At 43.1% G+C, this 19,157-nt stretch overlaps 1 protein-coding gene across 4 annotated transcripts in view; it reads left to right on the plus strand.

Moving 5' to 3' along the window:
- LAMA1 (laminin subunit alpha 1) overlaps positions 1–19,157 on the plus strand; it is a 136,173-nt gene that overhangs the window by 41,504 nt on the left and 75,512 nt on the right. For all 4 annotated transcript variants that reach the window (XM_021096069.2, XM_084964184.1, XM_084964183.1 and 1 more), the window contains exons 4-15: positions 2,273–2,515; positions 3,990–4,169; positions 7,077–7,166; positions 8,532–8,649; positions 9,542–9,720; positions 10,379–10,484; positions 12,421–12,581; positions 13,728–13,868; positions 14,883–15,056; positions 16,680–16,781; positions 17,559–17,770; positions 18,895–19,006. In XM_021096069.2, coding sequence (XP_020951728.2) covers positions 2,273–2,515; positions 3,990–4,169; positions 7,077–7,166; positions 8,532–8,649; positions 9,542–9,720; positions 10,379–10,484; positions 12,421–12,581; positions 13,728–13,868; positions 14,883–15,056; positions 16,680–16,781; positions 17,559–17,770; positions 18,895–19,006 — 1,818 coding nt within the window. The remainder of the gene's footprint in view (positions 1–2,272; positions 2,516–3,989; positions 4,170–7,076; positions 7,167–8,531; positions 8,650–9,541; positions 9,721–10,378; positions 10,485–12,420; positions 12,582–13,727; positions 13,869–14,882; positions 15,057–16,679; positions 16,782–17,558; positions 17,771–18,894; positions 19,007–19,157) is intronic.

Consider the following 19,157-nt stretch of genomic DNA (forward strand, 5'->3'; position numbering starts at 1 on the left):
GGACAATGATGAGTCAAAATCAGGGTGTCCCCCCGCCAGCTGGCTTGGGCATCAGTATGAAAACCAAATGGAAAACTGTTTAGAACCTGTTCTATCATGTGGTTCTGGGACATTGCTGGATCTTTGCGAAGGTGACTGACCTCCCCCAAGCTATAAAAACATGCTATATAAAGACTCTGGTGTTCTTCAGGACTAGTTCTAGAGGAGACATAGCAATATGAGTTTCCAGGTAGTTCTGAGAAGTGTTTGGCTTTTCAGTATAGTAAATTGGAGTTCCTGTCATGGCTCAGCAGTAATGAACCCAACTACTATCCATGAGGACGAGGGTTCAATCCCTGGCCTCACTCAGTGGGTTAAGGATCTGGCATTGCTGTGAACTGTGGTGTAGGTTGCAGATGTGGCTCGGATCCCTAGTCACTGTGGCTATGGTGTAGGCTGGCAGCTGCACCTCCAATTCAAACCCTGGCCTGGGAACTTCCATATGCTGGATATGGCCCTAAAAAAAGCAAAAAATATAGCAAATTAAAAAATACAAATCATGGAATATAAGAATTATGGAATATATGAATTAAAAATCAGGGGAAAGTTTTAAAAAAATAAATTTCCAAAAAGGAAAAAAAAATCCATGTAATTATGTTCATAGGATAATTTTCTGGAGATGTTTATGTAGGGCCAAAATAGCCTTTGCCTATTTTAATTTTTAAAAGTGGTTAAGTTGATAAAGATGATTGTCAGTTTTTAAACATTGGACATTAAGTTCCAGATACAAGCATTCATAACAGGTACGCAGTTCCTGATTTTCCTCATTATTGAAATCTGAGAACATTATTTTGCTTTTCACGTGTTTTAGAAACAGTGAATGTTCTAGAGGAAGATTGCACTGGGACATGGAGTGTCTACATATCACACTTAGGTCACTTGCAGACTAAATTTTGGGGCGGGAATTTCTTGTTGGTGAAGAGAATTTTTATAATTTATAATTTTATAATTTCTTAATATTAATTTATAATTTTACCTCTAAAATTATCCTTCCCAGGGAATAATTCAGTAGATGAATGTAAAACATTTTGGTTTATGATGGGTTAATTTTCAGGAGCTCTTGTGTTCCTGGAATGGGTGAGGACTAAGATGGGCAGGAGCTTCAAGCAAACAAAAACCCAACAAGCCCAGAGTCAATAGAGTTGGAATCATCCAGCATGTAGCCTTTTCCGACTGGCTTCTTTCACCTAGTGATAGGTATTTAAGCTTCCTCCATGTCTTTTTGTGGCATGAGAGCTCATTTTTAAGAATTTTACTGAATGATATTCCATTGTAGGGATGTATCAACTTCACTCATCCATTCACCTACACAAGTTTTCAGCTCCTCTGGGTGAATTCCAAGGGGCAGGATTGTTGGGTGGCATGGTAAGAGTGTACTTTGTTTTGTGAAAAACTGCCGCATTGTCTTCCAAAGCAGCTGGACCATTTTGCATTCCCACCAGCACTGATCAGGAGTTCCAGTTGCTCCATATCCTCACCAGCATTTGGTGTTGTCAGTGTTTGGTATTTTAACCATTGTGATAGGTGTGCAGTGGTCTGACTTTTTCTCCCATTCAGATGTGTTATCTCCAGGTCAGTATGTGAGAAATGCATTTAACTCCACTACTAATTAAACAAATACAACTATTATTCATAACCGTAATCGAGAAAAAAAAGACCTTGGAAAGGAAAACAAGCACTTATGTTAATATCAATACTGTTAATAATAGAAATAATAATGCACATTTACTTGTGAGTATTTTGTTAGTTTATTTTGAAGACAAATGCCACCAGGAAAACATTCGCAAGATACATTCCTTTTCTTTTTTCTTTCTTCCTTTCTTTTTTTTTTTTTTTTTAAGGGCTACACCCAAGGCATATGGAAGTTCCCAGGCTAGGCATCGAATCAGAGCTGTAGCCACCAGGCCAGCCTACACCACAGCCACAGCAACCCCAGATCTGAGCCACTTCTGTGACCTACACACACCACTGCTGACGGCAACGCCAGATCCTTAACCCACTGAGGGAGACCAGGGGTCGAACCTGCGTCCTCATGGATACTAATCAGATTCATTTCTGCTGAGCCACCACAGGAACGCCACAAGATATAATTCTGATTAATACTTAGAAGCAGTTATCTTAGACAGCATTAAGAGACATTGGCCATCATACATCAAGGTTCTCAAGAGGCACTTTGGTTTTTGAGCACTTGCTGCTGATTCTTGATTGAGACTTTTCAGTGTCTTTGTTCCAGGTCTTCCGAGTTGCTTATGTCATCATCAAAGCTGCCAACTCCCCTCGCCCTGGAAACTGGATTTTGGAGCGCTCTCTGGATGGCATCGAGTTCAGCCCCTGGCAGTATTACGCCATCAGTGACACGGAATGTTTGACTCACTACAATATCACTCCGAGACGGGGGCCACCCACTTACAGGGCCGATGATGAAGTGATCTGCACCTCGTATTACTCCAGGCTGGTGCCCCTTGAGCACGGAGAGGTACTGCACCCCCGTGGGGAGGTCCCTTTCTTCATCAGGGCCCCCACCCCCCCAGTGACAACATAGCCATCCCTAGAGCCAGCATGGAACACTCACAACGTAGCTCTGGTACAGACCACAGAGAACACTTGTCTAACCGTCCAGCCGCTGTAGTTAAGCTGTCACTGGCTGGTGCCTAAGCTTGATGAATGTCCCCTAGCCCATTTTACTTTATTGCTTTCTTCCCTTCGAGGAGATCCCTCAGCCTTCACTCTGCTGCGATTTAATAGCTCCATCAGATCCTCCTTGAGCATCTTTCCCATAACACCAGGGTAACACTATTTGTTGCAGTATAAAAGAGGGCACGAAAATGCCTCTCAAAGACAGAGCTCCCAGTTTTTTCCCTGGAGGTGCTGAGGGCAGGAAACAGCTGTGAGGTATTCCAGCTCTGTGCTGCACACGCCGGGCTGTGCACACATCACATAGGCAGAGTGTAATCAAAAACAAGCCATGCCTTAGGAGCAGGCTTTGATGAGATCAAACTACAAAAACCCTGCAAGTGCTTTTCACAGCAGGATCTCTGCAGCAAGCCCTGCATAATTTCAAGAGCAGACATTCAGTGAGAGAAAGAGAGAGTGGGAGTTACAGACTTTCTGGCACTCCCCCCAGTCTATTGTTATTGTTATTATTAAAGTGGAATTGATTTACAGTGTTGTGCTAACTTCTGTGGTACAGCAGTGACTTAGTTTACATACATATACATGTATATATCTATATGTACATATGTAAACATATCTGTGCACACATCCTTTTTTTATATTATTTTCCATTGTGGTCTATCTTATGAGATTGGGTATAGTTCCCTGTGCTACACAGTAGGAACTTTCTGTGCTTTTATTTTTCTTTTTATGGCCGCACATATGGCATATGGAAGTTCCCAGGATGGGGTCACATCAGAGCTGCAGCTGCTGCCACAGCCACAGCAGCGTGGAATCTGAGCCACATCTACAACCTACACCATAGCTTGCAGCAATGCAGAATCCATAACCCTCTGAGTGAGGCCAGGGATCGAACCCAAATCCTCATGGATACTAGTTGGGTTCTTAACTCACTGAGCCACAATGGGAACTCCTGTTTATCCATTCTAAGTGTAATAGTTTCCCCAGTCTGTTCTTGACATTTAGAATTTGTGTAAGAGAAGCTACCGATACGTATTAAAATGTCCTTATCACACGGGGAAAAGTGGTCCTGTTTAAAGATTTCTGGCAATCTCTGAGCCGCTGAAATGAATAACTTCAATAAGCTGAATGCGGATTTTGGTCATGGAACTCACAATTGTCAAGGAATATTAGACAGATTTCTACTGGAACCTGGTCATTTGGTTTGGTTTTAGTTAAGATCTTTAAAGATTGTGTCCAGAATTTCAACAATCAGGGCTATTTTTTTTTGCAGGCTTAAAATAGGTATTCCTTCATTTTGGTGTCTTTATCTTTAGATTCATACATCACTAATCAATGGCAGACCAAGCTCTGATGATCTTTCGCCCAAGCTGTTGGAATTTACCTCGGCACGGTATATCCGCCTGCGCTTACAGCGCATCCGAACCCTCAATGCCGATCTTATGACCCTTAGCCACCGGGACCCTAAAGACCTCGACCCTATTGTCACAAGACGGGTAAGTCTGGCGGGGGGGGCTCCTGACTGCTGAGAAAACTTTATGTTGTTTATGAGAAATACTCTCTCCCTGGTTGGCCTCTTCCTTTATTTTATTGACAGTCTTTAGATATGCCTTGTTAAAAATGCCACCTGTAAAGGAGGTGATGGTTCTGACTCGGCACCCTCAGGTCCCCGGGTCCCCACCGACCCTATAACATGGTCACACAGTGGATGTAGTGACCATTTCTTCCTCCTAATCTGACTCTACATCTGACTGAGCAAGTGAGTGATGCTGGGGTTTTTTTCACTTAAAAGAAAAATGTCCAACTTTGAGATACAAGCTATAGCTAGGAAAATGTATGTTTATGTTCATTGTACACCAAATGTACAAAGCTAGTGGGGGCAGACATTTTCAAATCCCTTGGGTAAAGTCGGAGTGGGGTTATGAGTTACAGGATGGAGCATGTTTAGTTTTTAGGATTCTGCTAAGCCCTTTTAAAGGCAGTTGTGCATTTTATAAATCAGCAGTGGGTGAGGGCTCCCTATGTGCCACACACTGACATACTGGGGTGTTGCTCATTGTCATCTCAGCCTTGCTGCTGTGCATACAGTGGCCCATCCTCAGGGTTTGAATTTTAATTTCCTGATGACTAATGTGGAGCATTTACCTATTTGTACCTGATTACATTTTTATCCCTTTTTAAGTTGGATTATCTGTCTTGTCTTCTTATTCTGGGTTATAATGACTTTTTTTTTTTTTTTTGGCTGCCCCCAAAGTGTGTGGAAGTTCCCTGGCCAGGGATCGAACCCACACCACAGCAGCGACCTAAGTGAGCCATAGCTATGACAATGCTGGATCCTTAACCCACTGAGCCACCAGGGAACTCTATAAAGATCTTTATATATGGTGTGTACAAGTCCTTTGTCACAATACTGCAAATGCCTTTTTTTCTCTGTTCTGGTTTATCTCTTGATTATCCACTTTCCTAATTATGACTTTTGATGTGTAGAGGTTTTCATTTCGATAAAGTCCAATTTATCAATTTATTTTTTTCCTCTTAGAGTTAATGCTTTCTATGTCTTTGAAAAATATTTGCTTATCCCAAGTTTACAAAATTACTACAGGACATCTTCTTATAGTAGCTTTATAGTTTTAGATTTTGCAGCTATTATCCATTTCTAGTTAATTTTTGCCTTTGGTGTAAGGTAGAGGCCAAAATTCTTTTTCCCTCATGTGCTTGTACAATTGTTCCAGCACTGTTTGTTGAAAATATTTTTCCTTTTTCCCTTTAAATTGTTTTAGTGCCCTTTTGAAAATTACTTGACCTCATTATTGTGGGTGCATTTCAGGACTCTACTCTTCCAGTGTTCTATTTCTCTAGCCTTATGCCAATAACAGATTTTTTCGATGATGGTAATGAGTCTTGAAGTCAGGGACTGTAATAGTCCAGGTCAGGTCTTTTTCAAGGACGGAGTGGCTATTCCAAGGTTATTGTGTTTCCTTGTAAATTTTAGAATCAGTTTATTACTTTCTGCCAAGAAAAAAGAAATCTTGCTAAGATTTTCCCTGGGATTCCCCTGATTCTATAGATCAATTCAAGAGGAATTTTGGAAGACATTTTGACAGTATTGGATTATCCAATCCACAGACATATCTCCCCACTTATCTCCATCTTCTTTAACTCTTCTTGGCGAAGATCTATTATCTGTTTATCTTTTGTTCAGTTTATTTTTAAGTATTTCATGGTTTTGAAAGTTAGTGTTAGTAGTTTGCCTTCTAAAATTTACTTTCCATTTGTTCAGTGCTAGTGTATAGAAGTGCAATTCATTTTTGTGTATTGATTTTGTATATGGAGACATTGCTAAATTCACACACTCCAGTAGTTTGTGAAAAATTTTCTAGGTTCACAATCACATTATCTACAAATAAGGACTGTTTAGTTTTACTGTACACTCTGCTTGCTTTTAATTTATTTTTTTCTTGCATTACTGAACTGGCTCACACCTCCCATGAACACGTTGACCAGAAATGGTGAGAGCAGATTTTAAGAGGAAAACACTTCATCTATCACTGTTAGCTCCCGATTTTCCAGAGATGCCCCTTCATTAGCCTGAAGAAGTTCTCTTCTACTTTGTTGAGATTTCTTTGATGATGGTGTTGCTTTTTGTGCATCTAACGAAATAATCATATGCTTTTTCTCCTTTATTCTGTTAATGTGGTGATTCACATTTATTGATTTTTCTGTTAAATTAACTCTGGATCCCTGGGATAAATCCTACCTGGTCATGAGTTATTATCCTTTTCTTTTTTTTTTTTTTGTCTTTTTTTTTGTTGTTGTTGTTGTTGTTGCTATTTCTTGGGCCACTCCCTCGGCATATGGAGGTTCCCAGGCTAGGGGTGAATCGGAGCCGTAGCCACCGGCCTACACCAGAGCCACAGCAACGCGGGATCCGAGCCGCGTCTGCAACCTACACCACAGCTCACGGCAACGCCGGATCATTAACCCACTGAGCAAGGGCAGGGACCGAACCCACAACCTCATGATTCCTACTCGGATTCGTTAACCACTGCGCCACGACAGGAACTCCATTATCCTTTTCTTATAGGGCTGTATTCAATTGAGGAATATTTTTTAGGGTTTTCAGTAGCATGGGTTTGAATATGCCTCAGTTTAAGATGCAGCCAAGTTGAGAAGTTCTTTTTAAATGACTTTGGTTTCTGTTGAGGAGTTAATTTGGACATTATTTATTTGAACTAAACATAGATATTTTATTTACATGTTATTGGGCATGAAATATAACTTGAAATGTATATCTATCTTTTAGATTAATGATAATAACTGAGATATTTGTTGGAGTGCCAACATTTTCTTCTCACTGAAACAAAGAGGTTTTCATTTTTGTGTGTAACTTTCTTTTTCCTTAGTACTACTATTCAATAAAAGACATTTCCATTGGAGGGATGTGTATTTGTTATGGCCACGCCAGTAGCTGTCCATGGGATAAAACTACCAAGGTGAGTTATAGCATTTCACAATTGCTAAAACCTCCAAATACAGGTTGTAGCTATAATGTTTTTAGCATTGCACTTTTTTATTCATGGCATGTATTGAAAGTTATAAAATCATGCCACAAAAATGATTTTTAGGTAATTTAACTAGTTTACTTTTTAAAAACAACTTAATTTTGCTTTGGTTGGAGAATGTTTCTAATTAAATCCTTTCCATGAACGTTTTGCAGAAAATAAACATCACATACAACTTAGCATTTTAACCATTTGAAAGTGTGCAGTTCAGTGGCTTTCTAAATTCTGAAGATGTTCTCTGTAAGACAGTCAAGTAAAAGCCTTGTGTGATTAGAAATTGTTCATATTATTTATTTATTTATTTATTTATTTTTTGCTTTTTTGGGCCTGCGGCATATGGAGGTTCCCAGGCTAGGGGTGGAATCGGAGCTGTAGCTGCTGGCCTACGCCACATCAACGTTGGATATGAGCCACGTCTGAGACCTACACCACAGCTCACAGCAACACCAAATCCTTAACCCACTGAGTGAAGCCAGGGATTGAACCCACAACCTCATGGATACTAGTCAAGCTTGTTACTGCTGAGTCACGAGGGGAACTCCCTGTTTATATTTTTTAAATGAAGGATCTCTCCTCCTTCCAATTTCTTCCTCTTTCCTTTTCATGGCACTAAATCAAGAAATCAAGATAGAATAATGTTCGCCTATTTTAGCATAGAAGTAAGTGAATAAGATGACACCCTCTTTTCTTCTTTTAAATAATTTACATAGTCACTTCTTACTTTTCCCCAACATTTGATGTAATTTTTTTTTTTTTTTTTGGCTTTTTTAGGGCAGCGCCTGCACCATATGGAAGTTCCCAGGCTAGGGGTTGAGTCAGAGCTGCAACTGCTGGCCACAGTAATGCCGAATCCTTAACCCACTGAGTGAGGCCAGGGTTCAAACCCAGGTCCTCATGGATGCTAGTCAGGTTCATTTCTGCTGAACCACGATGTAAATTCCTGATTTAACTCCTGAATAGGATTTATCTGTTATTAATGCTAGAAAGCATAAAGATGGATATCCAAAAAGTTATTAATAAGAGTTTCCAGACCTCTACAGTCAACTGTCTCTTTCGAAAAGGTTTTGTGAATTAACTCCTAGGTTAGTTTTGCTTTATTCTTTCTCACTTTGGGTTATAACCAGATCATATACTTATTTTTTTTTCTCTAAAAATTAAATGCCAGTTTCACTTTTATATCTTCATATAATCTCAGTCGTAGTATGCTTGCTGTGCACTTTAATATCTCTTAAAATAGAATTGCGAAAATCATTCAGATCAATTTTCAGATGCAGTTTTGTATTCCTCATTGTCTAGAAATACCAGTGTCAGTGTGAACATAACACCTGCGGCGACAGCTGCAACAGATGTTGTCCTGGGTACCACCAGCAGCCCTGGAGGCCAGGAACCATTTCTTCTGGTAACAAGTGTGAAGGTACGTCCATTAAGAATTGCAAGAATGTAAAGCTTCCCCTGCTTCATATGCTGAAGTTTGCAGTGACTTATTATTTGTAATTAGTAAACAAAGGTTTTCTTAGTCAAGCCATTCCCAAAGCTGCAGACTACCTTACAGTCTGGACAGTGAGACTTAAATGTATCATTATGAAATTGCTCTTTCTCTAGGGTTCTCCTTTCCATATATTCATTTATTTTGATTAATTTGGATTTAAATTTTAAATAGGCAGTATATTTATAAGATTTCAGTACCTACAATATATAAAGTATATAGTGAAAAGCATTACTTCTATCCTATCTCCCGCCTTCCCACTTTTTTTATTTCCTAGTAGGTTCTTCCTGAAGTGTTTGTGCACGTAAAGCATATATTAACACATTCTGACAGCCTGCACAGTTCATACACAGAACCCAACGTGCTCCGTGTAACATTCTATGCATTGCTTTTATTTTTAACAATATATCTTCAAGAAAAATCTTTCCATATGAACACTGTGCAATGCTGTTTCACAAACAGTCGAACTAAACTCCATTATGTGGATGGAACATAATCAAAACATGAATATTTTACGTGTTACCAGGCTTTTGTTAACACAAGCAAAGGTGCAATAATTCACCCTTGCTCCTGACAAGAGAGCAGGTACTTCTGCAATCTAGGATCCCAGAAGACAGCTTGGTGGGTCACATGGGCACACACTTAAAATTCGAATAGCTATTCCCCCATGCCTCTATAAGACTGCTTGTGGTCTGCTACGATGACTTCTATAATTTTAATTTAATTTATAGTCATCAAAACTCACTTAGGGAAGGAAGGCTCTTCTTTATCTAGGCCATAGTATATCTATATTAATTGAGATGGTAAAACATTCCACTAGAATGCAATTGCCACAATAAAGCCAAAGACTGTTACTATGATGAAAATGTGGCAAATCAGAAGAGGAGTCTGAATACTGCCGGGCAGTTCCAAGGAGGCGGAGTTTGCATCGACTGCCTGCAGAACACCATGGGCATCAACTGTGAAACCTGCATCGATGGGTATTACAGACCACATGGGGTAAGAGCGTCCCTCTGCTGCGGCTCAACTTCCCATCCTCCGAAGGTGGCCAAGAGAACCACTCAGCCACGTGTCGACCTCAGTATTAGACACCTCCTTCATTTTGTAGCATCTCATCTACATTCCTATAATACGCTGTGGGTGTCCTTTACATATCCATTTCCTGCTCTGTCTGTCCTGTTTTCTTGCTCAGAGTAGGATGTTCATTCATTGCTACTTAACTAGAATGGGGACCCCCTAGTCCTGTCATTTGAGAGTTTTGTGAAACTAACTCTCCATGTGCAGAGTCAGCCAATAACCAAAGCAGCTGGATCTTGCCCATAGGAAGTGCCCAGTCCTCAGGTGACTTGCCATGTGTAGCTGTCACAGGAATCCCATGATGGCCAGGTCCCAGGAGATCCTTCTCTATGGCTCTGAGAGACAGCAGAGGGAGGGGCCAGGTCACAGTGATAACAGAAAGGGGTGCCAACTGCTGTCACCACCAAAAGGATATTTGGAGTTTTCTGGCTTGACCTGCACCCCCTGGCTACACAATGTCATCGTGATGGTCACATTTAACTTCAAAAGTCAATATCTGGTCATGGGTATTACGGTTGATGTCAACAGCGATACTGCCGTTATTTCTATAAGATAATCCAGGGCAACCTCTGCCTTCCAGGTGTCTCCTAGTGAAGACAACCCTTGTCACCCTTGTGACTGTGACCCTCTGGGGTCCCTGAGTTCCGTATGTATTAAGGATGACCATCATTCCGACTTACACGGAGGTGAGTACTTGATTCACTGTTGTGCTTGTCGTGAATGGTTTGTGTGTGTGTGTGTGGAAGGTTTGTGCCAGGTGAGACTAGTACCGTTGTGTGGCAATTTGGTGATAGGATTTTCTACTGATTCCTTTGCTCGCCAAATATTTATTGAGTGCCTACTATGTGTCAGGCAGTTTTCTAGGACTTGGAAACATACACTATCACAAGATGACCAAGGTCCCTGCTCATAGGCAGACCCTATAGGAACAGGCTCATGTGCCATCATGTAAAGCCAGGTAGGGATTAAACAGGATTCGGAACCGTGATGGGAGGGAGGTAGGGGGTGGAGATGGCAGTGCTGGGGTGATGAAATGACATTTGAGAGGTTAATTGAGCATTGGATGGCAGAGGAAAGGAGGCCCTGTTTCAAGTCAGATGTGGAACAGTAAATAGCAGTGGCTCCCTTTAGCTCTTAGAAGACACTCAGAGGCTTCAGCATGTGTCATCTCACAAAGCAAGCACGTCCTCCGGTTGGCTTTGTAAATGTCAGTGTTCTTTCCATTTCAAAAACCGGCACCTGCACTTGCAAAGACCAGTGCCTCCTGAGCAGGTTGCATCTGTTCAGGGACCTCTGTGACCCCCTGCAACACTCCATCCCCAGCAGTTAAAGGGACACGGGCTGGCAGGGAAGGGTGTGCTAACTACAGACCCGCTGGCAAGGTGGAAGGTCAGTGACAGGATGGAATCAACTCTGACACGCCACTCGTGGTGTTGATGATGATGACTGCTCCCCTGATTCACTTAAAACTATATCTCATTGTAACTTTCAATCATAGCAAATAAAAAATGATTTTGCCCACTTTATAGGCAAGGAAACTAGTCCAGAGCACTTCAGAAACTTGGCCAATGGTTACACGTCCAGAAGGTTTCAAAGCTGGCATTAAAAGCAGACAGTGTTCGTAGCCCTCCACCATTTGCTTCTGTGCTTTAAAGAAAAAAAAAAGGCTTTCTTTTATAATATGATTGTCACACAGTATAGCCATTTAAAATGTACACAGTGACTTCATTGTTATCCGGCATATTCATGGATACGATGCTCACCACAATCTAATATTGGTTCTTTTTCACCACCCCATAAAGAAAACCCATCTCCATTCACAGTCATGGCCTCTTTTCCTCCCTTCCTCCCACCCCCGCCCTAATCTACCACTAGTCACTAATCTGCTTCCAACCACAGGTCTACTTTCTCTCTGGAGATTTGCTTTTTCTGGACTTTTCATTTAGATGGAACCATACAACATGGGGTCTTTGTGACTGGCTTCTCTTACTGACCATGATGTTTTCAAGGTTCATCCACACAGCAGCCTGTGTCAGTATTTCCATCCTTTTTATCACTGAATAATACTCCATTGTATGCATATTTAATGTGTCCATTCATCAGTTGATGAGTAGTTGGGTCGTTTTGACTTTGTGGCTATGGTGAATAATGCTGCTGCAGACCTTCATGGACAAAGGTGGGGGGGCGGATGTCTCCATGATTCCTGGCTAAATACTTGGGAGTGATATTTCTGGATCTTATCATGACTCTGTCCCTAGCATTTTGAAGAAGTACCACATGGCTCTCCGGAGCTGCTGCACCATTTTGCATTCTGCCAGCCTCTGTTCTTTCCATCTCTCATTTCTTTCTCTAAACCAGGGATTGTCAAACTATGGTCTCTGGGCCCTATTCTGCCACCACCGTTTTGTAAATAAAGTTTTGTTAGAACAGAGCTATGCCCATCTGTTTATATAGTATCTGGGACTGCTTTCAAGCAATAACGGCAGGGTCGAATAGTGGCAGCAGAGATGCTATCCAAAAAGCCTAAACTATTTACTTTGGCCCTTTTCAGAAATAGCTGGCCGACCCCTGCTTTGCAACTCTCTTACCTTCCTGTTGAGTCGTTGCCATTTGTCTTGGCAGGGAAGTGGCCAGGTCAGTGTCCGTGCAGGGAAGGTTACGCGGGAGAAAAATGTGACCGCTGCCAATTTGGCTATAAGGGTTACCCCAGTTGTGTCCCGTGCGACTGTAATCCAGCAGGCAGCATGAATGAGGAGCCCTGCTCAGAGGCTTGTCTCTGTAAGGTACGTGTGGGGGTTCAACCGTCCCTGAGTTTCCTTTGCGGTTTCTTGAAAACGGAAGGCATCCCATTGGCTCAGATGATTGGTTCCGGAGCAAAGCATCCAGGTTTAACCAGAACTATCCCTCCCCCAGCGTCTTCCTGAGAAGCATGACTTGATGTCACAGCAAACTGACCACAGAATATGTCCTTGGACTTTTTTGTTTTATGACTGCCCCGCAGCTCGTGGTGTCAAGATACATAAGGGGCTCCCAGGCCAGGGATCAGCTCTGAGCTACAATTGCAGCCTACGTGGTAATGCTGGATCCTGAACCCACTGTGCTGGGCTGGGACAGAACCCGAGTCCCAGTACTCCAGAGACCCCACTGTGCCACAACAGAACTCCTGTCCTTGCACTCAGATGGGTACCTGGTTTCTTTTGGGGGGTCCTCCTGGGCGATGGCCAGATGTTCCAGAGGGATTTCTGTGACTTCCTGGATGAAACCAAATACTGCATTTCTTAGGCCTTGGCTATTGCCTCTTCTGTGACATCCTTTTTCAGCTTTATGTTGAGAGGAAAACCAGGTAAATACTAAATTTCTAAGGACATTAGTTAAAGGCAGATAGATGACTTTGGATTTCTCTTTTAAAGGAATCGAACAGTGATAAGAAATACATTAATCTGCTGCCCAGGAAGTGCTTTTGCTCTCTAATATAATAACCATCTCCCCCAGTAACTCAGCATATTTCTAGTTGTTGCCTCATGCTCATTCCTGTGCAAGCAGAGTCTCAAGATGTTTCACGTGACGGAAAATAATCTTGTGTGTTTATTAAGACAAACTAATTACATAGTCTGCTTTGGATTTTAAAATACTTGAAAGCTCAGCAAACATAGAAGATTTAAATCAAAGTAAAACAAAAAAGCCAACGGAACAGAAAAATCCAAGCTCTAGGATCCCTAGCCTCAATCTCGACGACAAAATCAAACGAGCAGTGTTTCCAAGTATCTGGAAATCTTGACACCACAAGGCTTCACATTGATCTGGAGCATCTTCTTACTTACTTGGGTCTGTCGATGGCCAGGCAGCTTTCATGTTAAAGTCATGTAAATGTCATTTTATCCTGTGTCTCCCTGTTGGCTTCAAAAGTGAATCTTTTACTCCAATTGCAGGAAAATGTTGAGGGGAAACACTGTGATCGCTGTAAGCCGGGCTTCTATAACTTGGACCAAAGAAATCCCCAGGGCTGCTCCGAGTGCTTCTGCTTTGGCGTTTCGGACGTTTGTGACAGCCTCTCCTGGCCCGTCAGTCAGGTGAAGGCACCTTCCAGGAGAGCAGGGATTTAATAAGTGTGCCAGGTCGGATGAGCTCTGGCGGAGCTGTGTTGGGAAACAATGAGTGGATCCGCAGCACGGATCAAAGGCTGCCCGCTACCAAAGTGTCTCTAAGGTTTCTTCCTAGATCACGTCTTGGTCCCCACATACATTTCTCTAGCAAAGCCGTAGGCTACTATGGTCCTGTAGGATGCATCGTGTTTAAATTTCCTCTATGGGGAAGGGCATGGAGATCTCACCCCACCAGCCCTACACCAGTCTCAGGAAGCACAGCAGGACGTGTGGACCTGCAGGATTTTCTAGCTCAAAGAAGCTGGCTAAAGGATGAGAACAGCAGCAGGTGGCCTGGGGATTTTGAAGGCAGGCAGGGAACCCCAGTTCTTTGGGGAGCAGAGAGTTCTGGGGGGAAGAGTTCAAGGGTGGGTGATAAAGGAGGACCGGCGGGTGGGGGGGGGGCAGTGTGATGGCTGGAGGATACACCTCTTCCCTGACCCTTCCTCCCCTCCCTTCTCCCTGGTGGTGGTGGGGGGTTCCGATCAGTACTTAAGAATGGGAATCTGGGAATCTGCTCCTATGAGAGCTCCTCTTCCCCCTACATAGATGGCAGTGTGGGATCTGGAGGTCATTTTATACACTTTTCGACATTTGGCTAAAAAGCAGGGGACAACAAGGAAGGAGAAGCCACAGTGAGCCTTAGACATTTTATTCAACGCATTTGTTGAGTTCTTTGTTGTTTCTTTTAAGCCTGTCTATTTGCTGATCATTGATCTGGGTTTGGTGGCTATTATGACTCATTCCCAAGTTCTCTGGGTCCTTTGACGAGGGGAAGGGCCACCTGTATCAACCCCATCCTGGCCAAGCTCTCTGGACCCACCCTTCGGACCCCACCCCTTCTGGCCCTGCTCCATCATCTTAGAGATACCAGGGCTGGGCCGGGTGAAACCAAAGGTGACTTCTATTTCACATGCGAAAATTCTTGGATCTTTTTTAAAGGTGAAGGATATGTCTGGGTGGCTGACCACCAACCTGGTCAGTTCCCATCAGATCCCATCTCAGCAGGACTCGCTAGGCGGGCGTCACCGGATCAGCATCAACAACACAGCCGTGGCACAGAGGCTGACTTCCACGTATTACTGGGCAGCCCCGGAGGCCTACCTGGGCAACAAGGTACGTCCGTCTCGGGCAAAACTCTCAGAACACGTGAAGAAGAACCTCTCTTGGCTTTTCAAGTAGTCTCACTGGTCTCTTGAGTTTTGGGGTGACTATTATAAAGTGTTTACTTACATCTGACCCCCCACAGTCTTTTCATCCTTCTTTGACTTAATGACATCATTAAAATATGGACTTCGGTTCTTCCTGGCCCCCTTCCTCCCCTGACAAACTTTCTGCTTTGTTCTGGGTTCCTGGGTCCTTGGGTCTTTGTGATATATCTGTCACATCCCTGCTCAGTGTAGCTGTGTACCTGTCTTACCTGACATAGAGAACAGCCTGGGAGGTCGTGCAGGTGACCTCTGCCCCATCCCCAGCTTCCTTACCGTGACCATTGTTCATCTGAAGTTCACATTTAAGAACAGATAGAATCCTTCACATTTTAACAAAACACTGAATGGTGATTCTACCAAGTGGCAAGTTGGGGGATAGGATTTAACCTTTGCCCTTCAATGCCACGGTCCCACCCCCTCCTCACCAGATACGCAGCCTCTCTCTGGATCCTGATTGATCCGATTCAGTGGAATCTCTGTCAGTAACGGTAGGTCCCTGCTCACCTTCACCATACCTTTGGTTTGTTTTAAACTAATGGTATAAGTAGTTACTGTAGGTCTTTTACCTAGGTAAATGGTTAAGTTGATGTTATATTTTAGTTTTATAGCTTGTTCTGCATATGTTTACATATCAAATACTTTCATTTTTGCAAATTGCTTTTCCCGATAGATTACAATCTTAGAAGAGGTTTTCTATTTAGAACGTGATCGTCTTGCTAAAAATCATTAGTTTTGTTTGGTATTTTTTTTGTGTGTTGAGATAACCGCTCTGATTTTATGGTGCAAAGATTGCTTTCTGATTATTGTAGGACACCCAGCAGAAAGAAAATCTCTATTTTCCGTTATTATTATTATTATTTTTCTCTTTAGAGCCGCGCCTGTGGCATAGAGAAGTTCCCAGGCTAGAGGTCAAATAGAAGCCGCAGCTGGGACCTTCCCCACAGCACAGCAATGCTAGATCCTTAATGCAGTGAGTGAGGCCAGGGATCAAACCTGCATCCTCATGGACACTGTGTCGGATTCTTAACCCGCTGAGCCACAATGAGAATGCCTTGTTTTATTGTTGTTTCTTTTTAGGGCTGCACGCGTGACATAGCTCTTTTCCTTTCAAGGGTCTCTGATCAGGAAGAAAAACTTTAGACCTTGCTCAGACTGACCAACCATGTTCCTGTCACCCTCCTGCAAGCAGGAAAACAGAACCAAATGTGGGGATTGAAGCCTTGGGTCAAACTCCCCACCACCTGAAGTGCTTAGGTCAATTCTGTTGTGGGCCTGGGAAAGTTCCTAGTAATTTACCCCAGGGTCTCTAGGAAGGAGCACTTTTTTTTCCATGCATAAATACAATATGATATTGTATTTTGTCATATCGATTAAACAGAATATTCATATAAGGTTCTTCCTTTCCACTGCCTTTTCCGTGACATCTTTACTTACTGTGGCCTCCGGGACACCTTGCACCTAGTTGTTTCCAGTGCAACTGTCTCCTCTTACCCTCCCCTCGGTGCTCACTGTCCCTTAAACATTCCAGCTGATGGCGTTCGGCGGATTCCTGAAGTACACGGTGTCCTACGAAGTCCCCATGGAGACGGTGGGTGGTGACCTCCTGTCCCACGCCGACGTCATCATTAAGGTGACTGCTTTCCTGTGTCTTTGCTGGAGCCGAGGGCTTCGTGGGGCAGCAGTTTTATGACTGAAAGCAGCTGAGCGAGGCTGTGGGAACACAGAGCTCATGGCCTGGTGGCCGTTGAGCAATGCTTTGTGTCTTCTGAACAAAGCTGAGACTGGAAAGTTCCAGAACTGCCTCAGGGCAGCATGTATAGCTCTTCCCTTGACCCTGTAGCTGCCCCCCCCCCTTTTTTCACATTTTAAAGGGAGAGAGTGTTTCCTTGACATTGGAGCTTCCCTTTTGGCCCCTTGGGTCCCTCCCCGCTCCAGCCACATCTGCCCCACATGAATGATCAGGTAGCAACTGGGGCTGTTGGGGGCAGAAGACACGTTGCCATTTCTGTCCCTGTTCCTGTACAGAAACACCCAGCAAAGCCTTGGCCTTTGCTGTGTAAATGAAGCTTCATAAAGCAGCTATCCTTCAATTAAAAGAAAAAAAAAGATTAGGGGTGTCAGACTGTGTGCTTTGAGGAAGACTGGGCTAGTGCACGACAATTTTGCTTCTTTTCTGCGATCCCAGCAAAAGCACAGTCTCTACACTCATTATTGGAATCCCTTTGAGAATATGGAGAAACATCTTTTCTCCGATGGTTCTGGACCAAGGGCTGCAGCCCTCGTTAATGTGTTTGCCCCGAAACCTGCACACAAATGGAAAAGCCTTGTGGCTGAAGACGAAATTGGCTTCTGTTTTTTGACCATGAAATTGAATAATGAATCTGTTCCTCCTGTTTTTAAATGCTAGGGAAATGGACTCACTTTAAGCACGCAGGCCGAGGGCCTGTCGTTGCAGCCTTATGAAGAATACCTGAACGTGGTGAGACTTGTGCCGGAGAACTTCCGAGATTTTAATAGTAAAAAGGAGGTAGATCGTGACCGGCTCATGACCGTCCTTGCCAACGTGACACATCTCTTGATCAGAGCCAACTACAATTCTGCAAAGATGGCTCTTTACAGGTGCGTCCTTAGAAGGAGAGGAAACTTATGTTGAGGACACATCGGTCTTGAGATATTATTGTATATTTTAAGCGCAATATTCTTTACTTGATTGTTTGAAGAACATAGCTAATGGAACTGTCTTTTATGTCATTTTATTTTTAAACTTTTAAAATTAAAAAAAGTTTTATAGTTGACTTACAATGTTGTATTAGTTTCAGGGGTACAGCAAAATGAGTCAGTTATACATATGCATATATCCATTCTTTTTCAGATTCTTTTCCCTTGTCGGTTATTACAGAATATTGAGTAGCTTTCCTTGTGCTATGTAGTAGGGCCTTGTTAGTTATCTATTTTTATATATAGTAGTTATATATGTTAATCCCAAACTCCTAATTTATCCCGCCTCAGCCTTTCCCCTTTGGTAACCATCAGTTTTGATTTCGAAATCGGTGCGTCTGTTTCTGTTTTGTAAATAAGTTCGTGGAACTGTCTGTCTTGAAATTATTTTTTTATTCCTTCAATTTTAGCAAAAACCTAGGAACAGTTGTCCACGACATACATGTCTAGCAGCAGAGGGACCTGACCTCAGGATCAGAAACTTTCAGGGTGCTTTTCTGAGAAACGCCCAAGAAGGGGATGGTTGTTAACGGTGTTGCATCTGGGTTCCACTGTCCCTACGTTAACAGTCTTGGACTCTCACAGACTATTTAAGTGCAAGAGCCCAGCCAGCCTCATTTTGTTAGTTCAAGAAAGTCACTTTCTGGCAGGGCCAGGCTAAGCATGCACACTGGACGCGGCTAACGCAAGCCCAGAGCTGCCTGTTCAGAGGCAGTCTCTCTGCACTAGACATAGTTCAGCTGAGTGGATTCCTCCTTCTCAAGTTCACTCCTCAGAACAGGCCCCACAGAGGCTTCCCGGATGTGTGTGGGCAGCAGCCTGTCTTTATACCAAGTGACAACGGTGTTTCCAGGGAATGATGACAGCTCCCAGCAAGTGGACTGTTGTGAAAATCTTTAGTTCCTTATGAAAATCACATTGCCATTTGGTCAGAATTAAGTCTTTTGTGGGGGAATTTGTCTTCTTCGAGGAGTAAAGGGCCGTGTGCAAGGGTGCGAGTTAGGTAATGGCCCTTCCGTCTGCAGGTTGGGGTCTGTCTCTCTGGACACAGCCAGCCCGAATGCCATTGACCTGGCCCTGGCCACCCAGGTGGAGCACTGCGAGTGTCCCCAAGGCTATGCAGGCATCTCCTGTGAGGTAAGGGTGCCCCCCCTCAGCTTCCCATCTTCCTTTCTCTTTCCTGGGGTGGGGAGGGGGAAACGCATTGAAAGTGTTGTCATGATACTTGTTTGAATGTTAACTTTGGTGTTTCTGAACTTAAGACTTTGGGGGCTAAAGGGATGTTGGA

Source organism: Sus scrofa, chromosome 6 (assembly GCF_054392235.1).
Source record: "Sus scrofa isolate SSC_HxYL_T2T_F1_AM1 chromosome 6, Sscrofa_HxYL_maternal_Yorkshire_Landrace_v2.0, whole genome shotgun sequence".
Lineage (NCBI taxonomy): Eukaryota > Metazoa > Chordata > Mammalia > Artiodactyla > Suidae > Sus > Sus scrofa.